At 42.6% G+C, this 16,296-nt stretch overlaps 1 protein-coding gene across 6 annotated transcripts in view; it reads left to right on the forward strand.

The window, feature by feature from the left end:
* Nucleotides 1-16,296, forward strand: part of DOCK8 (dedicator of cytokinesis 8) — a 141,011-nt gene that overhangs the window by 8,454 nt on the left and 116,261 nt on the right. For 4 of the 6 annotated variants that reach the window (XM_083576453.1, XM_083576450.1, XM_083576452.1 and 1 more), the window contains exons 2-5: nucleotides 2,701-2,803; nucleotides 7,112-7,287; nucleotides 13,560-13,631; nucleotides 15,636-15,759. In XM_083576453.1, the coding sequence (XP_083432579.1) occupies nucleotides 2,701-2,803; nucleotides 7,112-7,287; nucleotides 13,560-13,631; nucleotides 15,636-15,759 (475 nt within the window). Of the gene's footprint in view, nucleotides 1-2,700; nucleotides 2,804-4,384; nucleotides 4,574-7,111; nucleotides 7,288-13,559; nucleotides 13,632-15,635; nucleotides 15,760-16,296 lie in introns of those variants that run through there. The other 2 variants (XM_083576454.1, XM_083576455.1) reach the window with 2 other exon arrangements.

The following is a 16,296-nucleotide window of genomic DNA, read 5'->3' on the forward strand; positions in this document are numbered from 1 at the left end:
CGGGAGCTCACCCTGTCACAGGGATTCGAACCGCCGACCTTCTGATCGGCAAGCCCTAGGCTCTGTGGTTTAGACCACAATACCCCTTTAAAGTGTGGGAGGGGGAAGTTATTGGGGTTTTAAAATCATATATTTTGTGCTTTTATATTACATTTTTATGTTGTGAACTGCATCTGGTTGAATGGCTACCAGGTGGCAAGCAAAACAGAGCCACCTTAAAATTAGGTTGTGGCTTCTACATGTTTGAAGGATTCCCTAGGTATATAGAAGCGTATAAGTTTGTCCGTTAAAAGAAAAACATTTTCTTAAAATGGCAGACAAGGAGCTGTGAGCTTCCAGGACATCTACAATATGTTGAGGTGTTGTTGGGGGAAGAGGTGGGGTAAGGAAAGAAAAGGAGGTTGTGCTGCTCAGGCCTGTAAGCCCTATAGCAAACGTCCTAGAGGTAGAGGGTTATGTTTGGTGGGGAACCTTTCAGAGAAGGGGAGGAGGAAATGGCACCTTTTCTGTTTCACAGTATCCAGATCCACACCCACCTGCCACTATTCAGAATTACATAGTTATAAAATACTGAGATCTTGAGTTGGCAGCCAGTCCAGCCAACCTCCTAGTAGATTTTGTTTTGTATAGGATTTCTTGAGTCTACTGATACGTTCAGGGACACCCTGCTATTATGTGATACCATCACAGCTCACTTAACTGTGGCTCCCTGATTTCATGACAAAACCATACAATTTTGAACAGTAAGGGTTTTTTGAACAGCTTTGTGGTCACTGCCAGCATTTCCTGTGTGCTGTCTTCCACAAGTGTGTGTCATGAGGGATGCAACTTGTGCGCACCAGGGACCCTGGTGGATTGTTGTGACACAGCAACTTCCTATTTCTGAGTTTCCAGTTTTGAACAATATTTGCATGACTGGCAAAACATTGTACGAAATATTCATCCTGCTGTTATGGTGCTGGCAGTAATAATCTACACAATTTTGAGATGTCTGCTACTTTTGTTATCTTGCCTCATGTCTTGCCTTGGTAATGGGCTGGATGAGAGTCAATAAACTGAAGCTCAATCCAGATAAGACAGAGGCACCGTTAGTGGGTGGTTCCCTAGACCAGATGGCTGGGAGATTACACTCCCTTTGAAGGAGCAGGTTCGTAGCTTGCGGGGGGGGATCTTGCATCCACTACTATCACTTGAGGCCGAGGTGGCCTCAGTGGTGTGGAGTGCCTTCTGCCGGCTTTGGCTGGTGGCTCATCTGCCCCTATCTGGACAGGGGAAGCCTGACTTCTGTGGCCTATGCTCTGGTAAGACTTCTGAATATGGCTCAGAAACTTCAACTGGTGCAAAATTCAATGGCCAGCTTGCTCACCAGAGCAAGACGATTTGAGCATTTAACACCAATCCTGGCACAACTGGACTGGCCGCTGATTAGGTTCTGGGCCCAATTCAAAGTGCTGGTGTCGACCTATAAAGCCTTGCACGGCTCAAGACCTCAATGCCTTAAGGATCACCTTTCCCCTTACAAACCGACCTGGACCCTGCGCTTGTCACCTGACGCCCTTCTCTATGTTCCCCTTTCCAGAGAGGTTTGGAGGGTGGCAACAAGAGAACGGGCCTTTTCTATGGTGGCTCCAGCAAAAACATTCCTCTGAATAACTACCAAAGGAACTTCCTGCTACGAATCTGTTGCTTCCTCTTTGCAGTCAGTAGATTCACACACACATATGGTTTTAAATATTTATGTAAGATACAGAATGAATGGTACATACTTCTGAATAAATAAAGATTGCTCAGAGTCTTTTAAATCATACTTGATGTAGTATTGTAATCATTTTCTTTCCACCATGGTCTTAGGAATCAACTCTCACCAGCCTCAGCCACCTTGGCCATGGTTCAAGCATTCTAGGGGAGGGCCACAAATCCCCCACCCATGATCTAAGGGATTGTTTTGCTTCGTAGTCACTAGAGTCTAGACACAGAAATATTGAGAATTCACGCTCTGCTAAACATATCTGCTAAACATTTTTATGGGATTCTTAAATTGATGGTTTGATTTGACTTCTCCCTCCTTTCCCTTTTCTGCACTGCTATATAGGCATAGAAGCTCCACTTGATTTATCTTGCTGTGAGTTCATTATGCCTAGTTTAGAGGCCATGAGCATATTTTTATACAAATACATGCAGGTCTCACTATCCAAACACAATGTGTTCTCGGGAAATCATTTGTTAGGCAAACATTTACATAACAAGTCTGCAGTTTCCATGGATTCTTATGGGGAAATTTCTAATGCGTACCTAACCACAGAATGTTGACCCCGAAAGGATGAAAAAACCATGGAAAACCATCTGAAACCTTACAAAAGCTAAACAAGGAAGGAAAAAATGCTCTCTTATTTGTTGAATCTCTCCCCCCCCCCCCAGGGTTTCAGACAAAGTGGCTGCTGAGAACCAGCAAAACACAAATAAGTAAGGCTTATTTACTGTGCTTATTTATTTATAGTACTACATGCTAAACACTACATGTTTGGAAATCTGAATTTGTTGTCTGTATTTGGGTGCTAACTACTCATGTTTGGATAAGTGAATTTTTGTATGACAAATGTTTGGATAGCAGGACTTGTGTGTATCATGTGTCAAAATACTTAAAGTAAAATAGGACCTAATTTGGGAATGGCTGGTATCTTCTTCCTTTTTATGTCAAAGGCATTCCTCGGCAGAAATAAGACGACACTTTGTGCAGCAGGCCAACCATGGACAGTTGTCTCAGCGAAGTATCAGCAACCCTGGTTTCTCTTCTCTCCAGCTAGTAAGTATGGAGCTCGTGGTGCATTTCTGTGCTCTTTACATGGCGTTAGCTCCAGTTAACACAAGGAACGGAGCCTTTGAGTGTGTGGGATGGGCTATAGGAGGGAATTTGGAGTGGAGAAACTGTGCAGGGAAGAGGTTATGCACACAGCCTTCTGCCACCTCTTAGCTCTCCATCTCCCTTTTCCTATAAAACAATGCTGTTAGTATGATTGCATGTAACATACATTATTACATAAATAGGACAGCCCACTCTTCAGAGATGTTGTTTGACCATTGTAAGTGTATCTACCTGACAATGATTCAGACCAATAATGTTTAGGATTTTAAAGTATCCTGATGAAATGCATAATTTTATTGGTGTGTCCCCTTATTTTAAGCAATTGAAAATGAATACCATGCTTAACAAGGGAAAATATTTATTTATATACCGTCTCTTATGTAATTATTTCCGGGTGGTGCACAAGAATTAAAGCAAAATATACAATAAAATTAAAAACAATACAATTTAAAAACAGCAGTATAACATTATCAGTAGCTAAAATGTTTAAAATTGTATGTGGAATACCTGAGATGTCATTTTCAAACTTGTAGCATGATTTGTTCTGTGGAGCTGTATACAGGAGGTGTAGGAAACTCCCGGCTTGCATGCCATTTTCACCTACAAATTTGAGCCAAAGGGGGCTTTGCACATACTGCCAAGCGCTCCTTGTTCAGGGCTTCCAAGAGCCCAATGCGTAGTTGATTCTCAGGTGTTTGGGAAGTGCTACAGAAAGTGCAACACTCTGACAGGTGCCAACCACCTGACCATTCTGATACCAGATGATTGATTCACTGGTGGATGGTTCTGCCTATGAGTCAACATTGGCCCGGGGCGGGGGGATGGATATAAAGATCTTGCAAAACATAACTTCTTATTATTTCTCAAAGTGGTTTACAACAATCTAGAATAAAACATGACTGAATAAAGTAAAATATAAAGTATACATTCAAATCACCATAATTAACAGGAAACTAAAATATTATCTTAAATATTTCAAAATAAAACATTACAAAGGAAGACAACTACAGACTGCACAATTTAATGCAGCAAAATTAACAATAAATAATAAACAAATAAATACTGTGTGTGTGGCCGGATATTGCTTTTGTTTGTTACTATGTTATATATTTTGTGTTTTTATATTGCAAACCACACTGATCCTTGGAAGAAGGGAGGTATAGACATTTAATAAATAAAAAGAAATAATAAAAATTATCCTACCCCCACTTTAGAGTTATACATTCCTAAGGTAACTCTACAGAGTATTACTTTTTCTAGACTGTCCCCATGATGTTTTGAAATAATACGGAATCTTTCAGAATAGCTGCCTATTATAAACTAAATCTGACAACCCCTATTTTTCAGGTATAATTATTCCTTTCTATTTCATCTAAATGTAAAGGGTATTTTGTCATTGCATAGTTTTTGCTGAATACGAGATTTTCAGACTTTTAAAACTACATTTTCTTAAGCTACAGCTTTGGAACACTATAATAATTGTCTTTCAAAGTAATTGTCTTCCTGTCTTTCAAAGCTAACCACCATCATTTTACTCACTTCCTCAATCTGAGAAGTTGTGGTGTTTAACTTGTTCTTTGTGGGTTGTTCGTTGGGAGGGTGTGTGCGTCCATCTTTTGCTCTCAAATGCTTCTGCTAAGAAGCTTGCTAAAACTGTTTGTTTCCTGTATCCGCCATTTTGATTGCTGCTGACTGTACCGTACGGAAAAGGTATGTACCCAATTTGTGTGATCCTTACTTTGCTTTTCGCTGGATAAACCATATTTCCTAAATAGGTTCAGTTCTTCAGCAGCTGCACTGAACTTCTTTTTTTGACAGATTTTCTATTATAATGCATACTCTTTCAATCCTTTTCTCATATTTTTCATTCTTGCCTCAGAAGTTTGCAAAACTTTCTCTCTGGAAGTGACAAGCACACAATTTTAGAGCAGCAAATTATGCACAATTTACATGGATGGAAAGCAAAAACACATGGCACAGCCTGTGTTTATTTACATTTAGATTTCGTTTATTAATTTTAAAACTCTTTGCAGCCTAATGTGTGCCTGATATAAATTCCAGAGGGGCCAAAAGTGGATCCAGTATACAACATCTAGAAAGCTTGTGTCCTTGAAAGAAATCATTTGACTGTGAAAAATGTTATATGGTTAAATAATATTTTTAGCTACTGTCCAGTAAATGAATGGGATTTAAGCACCCTAACACATTGTAAGTTTGTAGTCTCAACAGTTAACTTATGTAAAGCTGCTTAAGAACCTCAAGTGGCATTGTACTTCTCCACAAGAAGGGTTTGGCAAGAGACATAATAAGAATGCTTTTTTCTGTACACTATTTTTCTTGGTCACATCTCTTGAAGCATCTTTAAAAAAAAGAACTCACTGAAATGCAAATGCACTTTACTTTTAATTTTATACTAGCAGTTAAGCAAAACTTCAGTGAGATTGAGAAAAGAAAACAAGGACTTGGAAAAAAACACCTTAATTATACTTATCAAAATATTCAGCCCAATAAGTTATTGACAGGACTGTTTAAAAAACTGGTGAGGTGAGCAAGGATGTAGAGAAGGACTTGTTTTTTAATACTATCTCAGGATAGAGAATGAGTTTCCAGTAGCAGGATAGAAAACTGATGCTAATTTCCAGGGTTTAATTTGAACCCAGGCTCACCAGGACTAACTGTGCAAGCCTAACAATGTCTATTCAGAAGAAAGTCTTATTGAATTCAGTGGGACTTCCTCCCAGGTACGTGGGGTTAGGATTGCAGCCATGGTGCTTAAACCAGTATGAAGGCAATTTTGAAGAACATATGAAGTCCTGAAAGTTCCTATGGGCAGAATGCTTGTCCCTCTTCATTAACTATAAATGCTTGTTCACGCATCCTTGGACGTTTTTAGTCACTTCTTGGCTAGATTGCACAGTGATATCTAACCCATCAAATAATGTTGCCCTTTGCAGTCTTCCACCATTGGGAGCTATGTGAAAAGTTATGTTTTTAGAAACAACTTGCTTTACTTCTGACTTACATTTAAGAATACAGTGGTAACTTGGGTTACAAACTTAATTCATTCCGGAGGTCCGTTCTTAACCCGAAACCGTGCTTAACCTGAGGCGTGCTTTCGCTAATGGGGCCTCCCAATGCTGCCACGCCACCGGTGCACGATTTCCGTTCTCATCCTGGGGCAAAGTTCGCAACCCGGAGCAACTACTTCCAGTTTAGTGGAGTTTGTAACCCAAAGCGTTTGTAACCCAGGGTACCACTGTAGCTCCTTCAACCCTAGGCCTTTTACCCTCAAATTATCACCCACTCACTTTTCATGACACCTCCAGATGACATTGCTAAATCACTACATTCAGTATTTTATGTGTTATCCTACTTTTTCAGACTTAACTTTGGGTGGGTTTTTGCTTGTTTTTTTATAAACAAGTTGCTGTGTCATATTGCCTACTTATTGTGGAGAGGCTTTCGAGGATTTTAAGGGCTTCTGTTTCTTTAATCAAAAGCTTCGTGTTTGAAAAGTTTCACTGCTTCCTGCTAATTGCTGGGGGATTACAGTGGTACCTCGGGTTAAGTGCTTAATTCGTTCCGGAGGTCCGTACTTAACCTGAAACTGTTCTTAACCTGAAGCACCACTTTAGCTAATGGGGCCTCCTGCTGCCGCCGCGCCGCCGGACCAAAATTTCTGTTCTTATCCTGAAGCAAAGTTCTTAACCTGAAGCACTATTTCTGGGTTAGTGGAGTGTGTAACCTGAAGCATATGTAACCCGAGGTACCACTGTAATATTAATTCCCTTGTAATTATCCAGCATCTGGGGATACTGTTATATTGAAGTAGTGCTATTTTTCCATAAAAAGAAAGAAAAGGAAAAATGGTTGAAAGGAAGCAAATAATTAAAGCCAGTGCTTTTTTTCTGGGGGGATGCAGGGATACACATACCCCTAAACATTTTGTGAATCTAAGCTTGGCCTCATTGAGGGGCAGTATTTCAATATGGGTAGGATAATGAGAGTACCCCTAAACATTTTTTTTAGAAAAAAAGCACTGATTAAAGCCCACCCACCCAAGAAACAGAGGGCTCATCCATGTTTGCCCTACTGCTTTTCTTCAGGAAAACTTGGGGGCACCATTAATTTAATTGGGTTTACCCTAAGTAAAACTTAACTGAATATGATCCATAGCCATTGGCTGTACTTAGAACATTCCTATATAAAAAAGTTATGAGCCACTTGTTTCTGTTTTGTAACATCTAGCCTCAGTTCTATGATGCTGTAGAACCAATGGATTTTGAAGGTTTCCTAACAATGCAGCTGAATAACTTGGATTTGGAACTCCTGCAAGAACTTGGTGACTTTCCTGAAGATGATTTGGAGGTAGTCTTTACTCCAAAGGAGCACAGGACCTTGCAGCCATCATTGCCAGAAGAAGGGTACGGAAACAGGGATTACTTTTTAAAGAAACTCCCAACAGGTTTGCAGCCCGCCAGAGAGATAGTACACTTTCCAAGCTAAAAAGCATCTCCCCTTAACCATCAGATGATGTGTAGAAGTGGGCTGTGAGTGGAATAGACTATTATTATTACCCTTGTTTGGAGCTTCACCCTGGTATTGAAAATATGTTCCAGGGAAACATCTGGAGAAGAAAGGCATGTATTAAATTCTGTGGGCACATTGCTGTATTTTTCCATGTATAACACGCCACTGTGTATAATATGCCCTGTATTTTTGGGGACTCCAAATTGAGAAAATGGCCCAGAGTTGTTTAGCTGCCAGTCGCATGCCCTATTGCTGCAGCAACAGCCAATCAACACCAGCCCTTGACACAGCCACCAATAACACGCCAAATAGTCGCTGACAATCTCAGACTTGTGGCAGCTACCAATCCCACATCCTCCCTATGCACTATCCATGTATAAGACAACCTCAAATTCTAAACAAATTTTTTTAAGAAAAGAACATCGTCTTATACACGAAAAAGTACGGTAACTGCCACAATGAAACATTTTGTTCCTTGAAGGAAGGCTTCCTGTTCAGTGCCGTGTTTCCATAGAGAACCAGCATGGACTGAGTTAAGTGATAGATAGTGGAGGATGGTGGTTTTCAACCAGTGTGCTGTGGAACCCTGAGGTGCTTTTAATGATGGTCAGGGTGCTGCGGACAACACAGCCTCTGTCCTTCTTTCCTTCTCTCCCTCCTCGGATGCCCTCTCACATCTCGTCCCCCAAAGCTGTTTATTGCAGCAGCCCTGGCTACAAGCTCCCCAGGCGAAAGGTGCCTCTGGGGCTGGCCAGCAGGTGCTGGGTGCCAGGAGCTGAGGCGGCCTCAGAGTAAGCAAGCAAGCAAGCAAACAGGGGAGGGAGCCCAGCCAGCCAGTCTGCCAGCCCTTGTTGGGAATGGACAGACTAGTGGGAGTCTGGGCAAGTGGGCAAGCACTGCATTGGCCTTTCTTGTGCTTGCTGTATGCAAGGCCTGCCTGGGAGCTGAGTGTCTGGTGCTGACGGGGAGCCTTTCCCGCACGCAGGCCCAGCACCAGCAGCACCCGCTGCTGCCACTGCCGCCTCCCAAGGTGAGTAAGGTGCTGGCCTCACATTCATCTTTGGCCAGTCTCGGTTGGGCCACTAAGGCTGGGGAGATCCCCTTGGCAGGCCCCTGTGGGGCAGTGTGAGGAGGCACCTCTCTCTGGAGCAGGGGAGGGGCAGGAGACCAGGGGTGGCAGCAGCAGTGAGAGGCTGCCAGCTCTGCAGGCAAAGGGGGACATAACTGGGCTCCTGGGCCCCACAGGGGTGCTGCAGAAAGAATGTAGTTGGTCAAGGGAGGCGTGAACTCAAAAAGGTTGAAAACCGCTGCTTTTGGGGATTCACCCCTCATCCAGCAAAGCTGCAGAGGTTGCATTTTGAACTAGAATATCTGTGTAGGTGAAGGGAGAGATGCACTCATGTACTCAGATTTGAATGGATGTATAATTATCAGGATTTGGAGTGATGTATCACCCTTACAAAAAGCAATAAGAGGGAGATTGGTACCGATGCTGCACTCCGCCCCCCGTCCCCTTCATGAAGCTAACAGCAGTTCCCTCTCCCTGTCTCTGTTACGGTGGAACTTCAGTTTTCGAACTTAATCCATTCCGGAAGAACGTTCGAGTTCTGAAATGTTCAAAAACTGAAAACTCAACACAGAAGCCTCAAAACAATAGGGAAACTCAAAACGGAAGCTGCCTTGGAAGTTCAACTTCTGAGGCACGTTTGAAAACAGAAGCATTTACTTCCGAGTTTATGGCGTTCGGGTTCCAAAACGTTTGTGAACGGAGACATTCGAAAACCGAGGTTCTACTGTAAAAGCTAGATGTTGTACCTCTCATTCTACCCACCCCCCTTCAGAATTAGTAGCTATAAAAGAAATGATTTAGATTATTACACTGATCCCAGCCCAACTGCATTGGCTGCCAATTAGTTTCTGGGTCCAGTTCAAAGTGCTGGTTTTGAAATATAAACCCACGGCTCAGGGCTGCCTCTCTCCATATGAACCTACCCAGACCCTGCAATCATCATGTGAGGCCCTATTTTGTGTGCCTCCTCCACGAGAGGATTGGCTGGTGACAACACCAGAAAGGGCCTTTTCTGCAGTGGCTCCCCATTTGTGGAATACGCTTTCCAGGAAGGTTTGCCATGCGCCTCCATTACATACCTTTACGTGCCAGGTGAAAATGTTCCTCTTTAACCAGGCCTTTGGCTGACTGACATCAAATGTGTTGGGGGGTTATTGTTTTGGGGTTTTTCATTATGTATTTTGTGTCTTTATCTTGTATTTTTATGCTGTGAACCTCCCTGAGATCTACGGCTGAAGGACAGTATCCAAATCTAAATAATTAAATTTAAAAAATAAGCACAGGATTAGACGCCTTCTCCTAGAGTGCCACTGCCCTAATCTAAAAACATTGGCTTAGGGTTACTAATTAAATCTTCCAAAAAATTTATGTGGGGAGGAACCTAGTCACAGCTCACATATTAATGTATAGGCCCTCAACCTGGATGCGACACTTGAAGTGCCACAGTCAGCGCATAAAAAAATGCCTTCTGGATCAGACCAAAAGTCCATATTCTCTCACAGTGGCCCCCCAGAAGCCCAAGGGGAGTCCACAGGCACGACATGAGTGCAGTAGCACTCTCCCCACTTCTGAGTCCCAGCAACTGGTATCCAGAGGAATATTGCCTCTGACAGCATTTTAAAATTGTTAATAGTCACTGAGAGGGTGGGTTTTCATCAGAACCCAGTGACGATCCCAGCCCCACTTCCCCACTAGTACACACACAGTGGCTGTTCGTCTTCAAAGGCATTATTCCACTGGAGGGAAAGGAAAGGTTCTCCCCTTCCTGCACAACATGGGTCAAACTCCATTGAAAGTCAGGACACAAACCTGACAGCGGTTAGGAATTTACAAGGCCCAACTAAGTCATGTCAGGGAATGTATTTAGCATCATGTTGGCCCTCAGTCAAGGGCAACTTTCAGTGAGGGAGCCAGGCCCCCTCAAGGTTCTGTGGCGGCTGTGCATGCACTCTGTGGGGCATGCTCGCATCACATGCAGAAGATGGGTGGCGCCTGCAGGACATGTCAGCATGCCCTGCAGTGTGTGCACCCACTGCGTGACCCCGCCCCCTCAGTTGTGGAGGCAAGGCAGTGCATGTGCCCTCAGTTTAGACCATTGAATGACTGGCTTATAAAACATGTAAAAAGTGAAGTATAAATACAAAGCTATCTGTGAAATAATACTGATCAAACATGTCTCTCAGTTAGGACAGGTTTGTTTTAAAAATTAGATATAAGTATATAAGATATAAGTATAAAAATTAGATATAAGTTTCATTAGTCGTAAGAAAGCAGTATATATATATATATATATATATATATATATATATATATGCAATAACACTAATTACCACAAGAGAACACAGCTGGGTATGTCCATTTTCTGTGTTTTAAAACTGCTGTTAAAGCAAGAAGGAGTAACAGCACAATCTTGTGCATTTTCTTTTCAAAAGTAAAACTCACTTCTGAGTGGGTTTAATCCCAAGTAAGTGTGCATAGGATTGCAGTCTAAGTCTTTCTCTAATTCAGTGGGATTTGCATTTGAATAGACCTACATAGGATTTAGTTGCAATAACCCTGTAAATAATTCCATGTCTGGCATGAGAAACTGTGCTAGTAGCTAAGTGCAGAGATAAAAGTGCAAACCACCTTTGATGCAAGTACATTTTTAAATACTTGACAGTGAAACTTCAGTGATAGCATCTCATATGCAACAATTTGCCCTTGTAAAAAGATTGGTCAGCAGACTCCAGTGTAGTTCAGCTATTCAAAAGCAGGTATGGCTGGACAGAGATAGAGATTGCAAAGATCACAGGTATCTTGCAGGGAGCCAGTCTATGGTATTCCTGCAGCTTTCCTATTAAATTGGAATTCTCTCACAATAACAACACCTTCCAGATCAGTACAGTGGTACCTCTGGTTACAAACTTAATTTGTTCTGGAGGTCCGTTCTTGACCTGAAACTGTTTTTAACCTGAAGCACCACTTTAGCTAATGGGGCCTCCCGCTGCTGCTGCGCCACTAGAGCACGATTTCTGTTCTCATCCCGAGGTAAAGTTCTTAACCCGAGGTACTACTTCCGGGTTAGCGGAGTCTGTAACCCGAAGTGTTTGTAACCTGAGGTACCACTGTATTCTAAGCGGGCTATAAATCTTCTGAAATATTTGAATCTGAGAGTTTCCATACTTTATGACAAATCAAGCCTGGTGCACTCAAGGGTGGTACTTCAGCAACAGAGGATACAGATGGAAGCTGGACTGCGATCCGTTTCAGATACTGTAGGAACTATCACTGTTCACTATTGACTTAGAAAACCAATGAAAACATTTTGAAATGCACTTTGAGTGAGAATTTGATGCTGTGCTGACACCTTGTGGCCTTTTTCTGCTATTATATTGACACATGCAAGCATTTGCTGAGTTACCCATTACTGCAAACATCAGAAATGGGCAATTCAGCAAATTAAGTACTTAGCAGGTGCAGCGTTACCCCTGGCCAAATATAAGAGCGAACAGATAAAGATGTCTAACGCTGAGTCTCTTTATTGGTCTGTCTTGTTCCATTTAGTACTGCCTACTTTCCAGATGTTGCTGCATCTGTAGCTCCTGTCCTCCCTGACTACTGGCCATGTTGATTAGGGACTGCTGGAAGTTGGAGTGTGAGAGCACCTAGAGGGCACCAGGCTGGGGAAGGTTGCACTGCCTGATCCTTTAAAACCTAAGGAGCCTGCAGAATCAGGCCAATGGTCCATCTAGTTCAGCAGTCAGCCAGATGCCTATAGGAAACCCACAAATAGGACATGAGCACAAGAGCCCCCTTCCCTCCCGTGGTTTCCAGCAACTGGGATTCCCAAGGAGACTGCCTCTGAACAGGGAGGCAGAGCATAGTCACCGTGGCTAGTAGCCACTGATAGCAAAGACCCGAGTATCCCTTAGCAATTCCTCCTTCCAGGCTTCAGATAAAGGAATGTTTATCTCGTTTGAGGGACGCAGGTGGTGCTATGGTCTAAACCAGTGAGCCTCTTTGGCTTGCAGATTGTAAGGTCAACAGTTTGATTCCACGCAACCAGCTCCTGCCAACCCAGCAGTCTGAAAGCATCCCAACACAAGTAGATAAATAGGTACCACTGCGGCAGGAAGGTAAACAGTGTTTCCATGTGCTCTGGCTTCCTTCACAGTGTCCTGTGTGCCAGAAGTGGTTTAGTTATGCTGGTCACGTGACCCAGAAAATCTGTCTGCAGACAAACAGTGGCTCCCTGAGCCTGAAAGTGGAGATGAGCACCACATCCCATAGTCGAATTCGTCTAGACTTAACCGTCCAGGGGTCCTTTAGCTTTTTCACTTTTATCTCATTTGAGCCAGAATGCATTCTCCCTCCACTCCAATTTTTCCACTCCAAGAAGACCAATCATTTAGTCTCCTGCTGCTCCTCACTTCACTGGCTGGAGTTTAAACAATATACTCCTTTAAAAAAATGATATTTTTGTTTGTGTGGTTTATTATTTGGCTTTGTATGGTTTGTTCCTTTTTAGCTATAATTCAGGGGTGGGGAACCCTTTTAAACCCAAGGACCACATCCTCTTCTGGACCATGTTTGAGTGGGGGCAGTTGCCGCTGGGGGATGGCGCCAGAACAAGAAGCGGGCAAAGGAACCAATATAATTTTTACATTGGTAATGGTAGGCAATTTCTACACACATAGAATCATAGAATCATAGAGTTGGAAGAGACCACAAGGGCCATCGAGTCCAACCCCCTGCCAAGCAGGAAACACCATCAGAGCACTCCTGACATATGGTTGTCAAACCTCTGCTTAAAGACCTCCAAAGAAGGAGACTCCACCACACTCCTTGACACTCACACACTCCTCAGTATCTCCCTTGCAGACAAGCTAGGGGCATACTCAAAGTTTAAAGATGCATTTTGGCCAGGCCAAAACACTTGGGGAGTAAATTAGGGCTGTTGAGAGATGTAACTTGGGAAAAGTTCTGAAGGCTAGATAGAGAAATTTAGCAGGTTGTGTTGGGCCCCCGAGTCAGAAGTTCCCCATTCATATTCCTAAAAAATAAGTTGTGCATTGTAATTAGCTATGCATATTAATATTCTTGTACCCCCTCCAGGGCTGAGTTGGATCCGCATGTCCGGGATTGTGTTCAGACCTATATTCGTGACTGGCTGATAGTGAATCGAAAGTAAGTGCCACATTTGCAGCAGAGTGTCAAAACAATGATTTTAAATATTTTTTCTTCCCAGAGGAATATTAACATCTTTTGTTTTGACTAGTCCCTTAACTTGCCAAGATGTAGGATTAGTCTCTCACTAGATATTCTCACTGGCTCAGTCTAGAAAGGCCTGGCAACTAGAAGGAGGAAGGACCATAGCTCAGTGATAGAGCATTTGCTTTGTAGGCAGAAGGTCCCAGGATCGATCCCCAGCATCTCCAGGCAGGGCTGGGGGAAAAACTCTTGCCTGAAACCCTGGAGAGCTGCTGCCAGTCAGGGTAGGTAGTGCTGAACAAGGTAGTCTGACTCAGTTGGCAGTTGCCAATTTGGTGGTTTGTCTTATAAGCCCAGTCACCTAATACGCTGGGCAGCTCTGCGCCGGGAGAAAGCTGCCCGGCGTGGAGTGGAGCCCGCCGCCCGCTGCTGCTTCGGCTGCAGCTTCGACAGCTTCCGAAGCAGCAGTGGGTGGGCTCCACACCGGGAGAAAGCCATAGCCGGCGTATAAGACAACCCCTGACTTTTAAACCTCTTTTCCGGGGTTTAAAAGTCGTCTTATACGCTGGAATCTACGGTATTTTGAAACATGAAAGCAGCAAAGCATTCTGTGCTTACAAAGGAAGTGTCTACATTTTCACCACATGAAAACAATTCTCAGACATTATAGCTTCATAATAAAAACTATCCAGCACTCTTGTCTTTAATGCTGTGTAGTTAAGACAGTTTCCCAATAAGGTCATGCCCAAGGAGAACAGGGAAGGCAAGGAAGGTGCTTTATAGCTTCATTTTTCATTCTCAGTCAACTGGCAAACAATTAAAATGCAATCTATTAAAAGACAACCACCAGTGCATATAATTCATTTACTCCCCAAAAATGTAATAAAAAGTGTCTCTATGATCAATAATTGCATGACCTCCAACATTTCTCTGATGAAAATAGGGACATCCCATTCCATAATGATAATTTTACTATTTATACCCCACACATCTTACTGCAGCCACTCTGGGCAGCTTTCAACATAATAAAAAATTAAACACTTTTAAAAAACCTATGCAGGATTGTCTTCAGATGACTTGGGGTTCAGATAACTCTATAACCTGCAAAATTTCTCCAATACAATGGGGACATCATAAGGAAAAGTGGGACATTCTAGGATCAAATCAGAAACCAGGATAGCTTCTCTAAATCAGGGATGTCCCTAGAAAATAGGGACACTTGGAGACACTGCAATTGTTTATTGTGGCGTATTTGTTATGCAAGACAACAAAGCATTTCAGTGTATTGTTGTTGCTTTGGAAAGAAAGAAACCTGAATTAATAAACATGGTGTTACTTAGTAGGCCTGGCTGCAAAAAAGTGTTTTCTCGATATCTCAAAATGAAAGCGGCTCTGCTCTGGTCATAGCTATGGGGACACCCATGGAGAGTCTTGGGTTTCAGTCTAGCAGTAAATTAAGCTGCTTGTAGCAGAATCTCAATAAAGGGCAGAATCTATGATGTTTAAGGGTGTGCGATGGGACCTAGAGCTACAGGCAGGTAGTTCTGGTGAACCTGCAGTGGAGGGTAAGGTCAGCTGCTGTGTTGTATCACTCCACATGCCACATTCTTCATGCCTCTGACTGTTCTGAGATGTCCTTGCCCAGAAGTTCATAGCAAATTACCTGCTTGGCAGTTACATAGTTTATTTGAGTGACTTTTGGAGCAGGGCATTCTTTTGATGAACAATATAAATATAAACATGTAATATCCTTTGTAATCTGCTTTAACTTGAACTTCATAATAAGGATATAGCATTTCAGTGTATTATGATAAATTTATATTCCATTTAAGCACATATTATGTTAATTCATTAGACTGGCACTATTGTATGGATGCCATGATATTTCAGCTGAACTTATTTATTTGATAGCAATTGTGCTTTCATCCTCCCTCCCCCCATTTTTATTGAAATCTAACTTACTATTTTTTATTATTTAAGAAACCAAGGAAGTAATGAGACATGCATCTTAACAAAAAGGGGATCCAGGAGCGATTTCCACAAGTCCCTTCAAAAGCAAACATTTGAATCTGAAGTTTTAGATGAAAGTGATTCAAATTATCAGGTATTTTCCTTTGAGATAGCTTCTGGCCTGGGCTGAACAGGGAAGAGGGGTAGAACTATCAGCAGCAGTATCATTTATTTATACCTCGCCCATCTGGCTGGGTTTCCCCAGCCACTCAGGGCGGTTCCCAACTAATTGCATTCTTGCCCGCTACATACTAAATATGTATTTGGTATATTAGGCACACTAGATATTTAATTCATCACTTGCTCATTGGTAAATCTAATGACTCTAAAGGGCAAAACACTTGAAACTTTTAGTATTGTTGCACGACACCCCAATCTCCAAGCAATGTGAGATTCCAGGGGTTCCAGGCACTTACGCAGGGACTGTGTTTCCTTTGGGGAATGAGGCACGGTGGAGACTGGAATCTTTGTGATATATGATTTATTTACACCTATATATAACATGGGCCTACAATGTAGAGGTTCACAGCATCAACACCCCAAAAGGGTCTTGTTTTGCTCATAGCTGCAGCCTTGGATTCAAACAGAAATCAAATATCCTTCTCTCTCCAGCTTGCTGCTTTTCTTCTAG

Source organism: Podarcis filfolensis, assembly GCF_964270895.1.
Source record: "Podarcis filfolensis genome assembly, chromosome: 11".
Lineage (NCBI taxonomy): Eukaryota > Metazoa > Chordata > Lepidosauria > Squamata > Lacertidae > Podarcis > Podarcis filfolensis.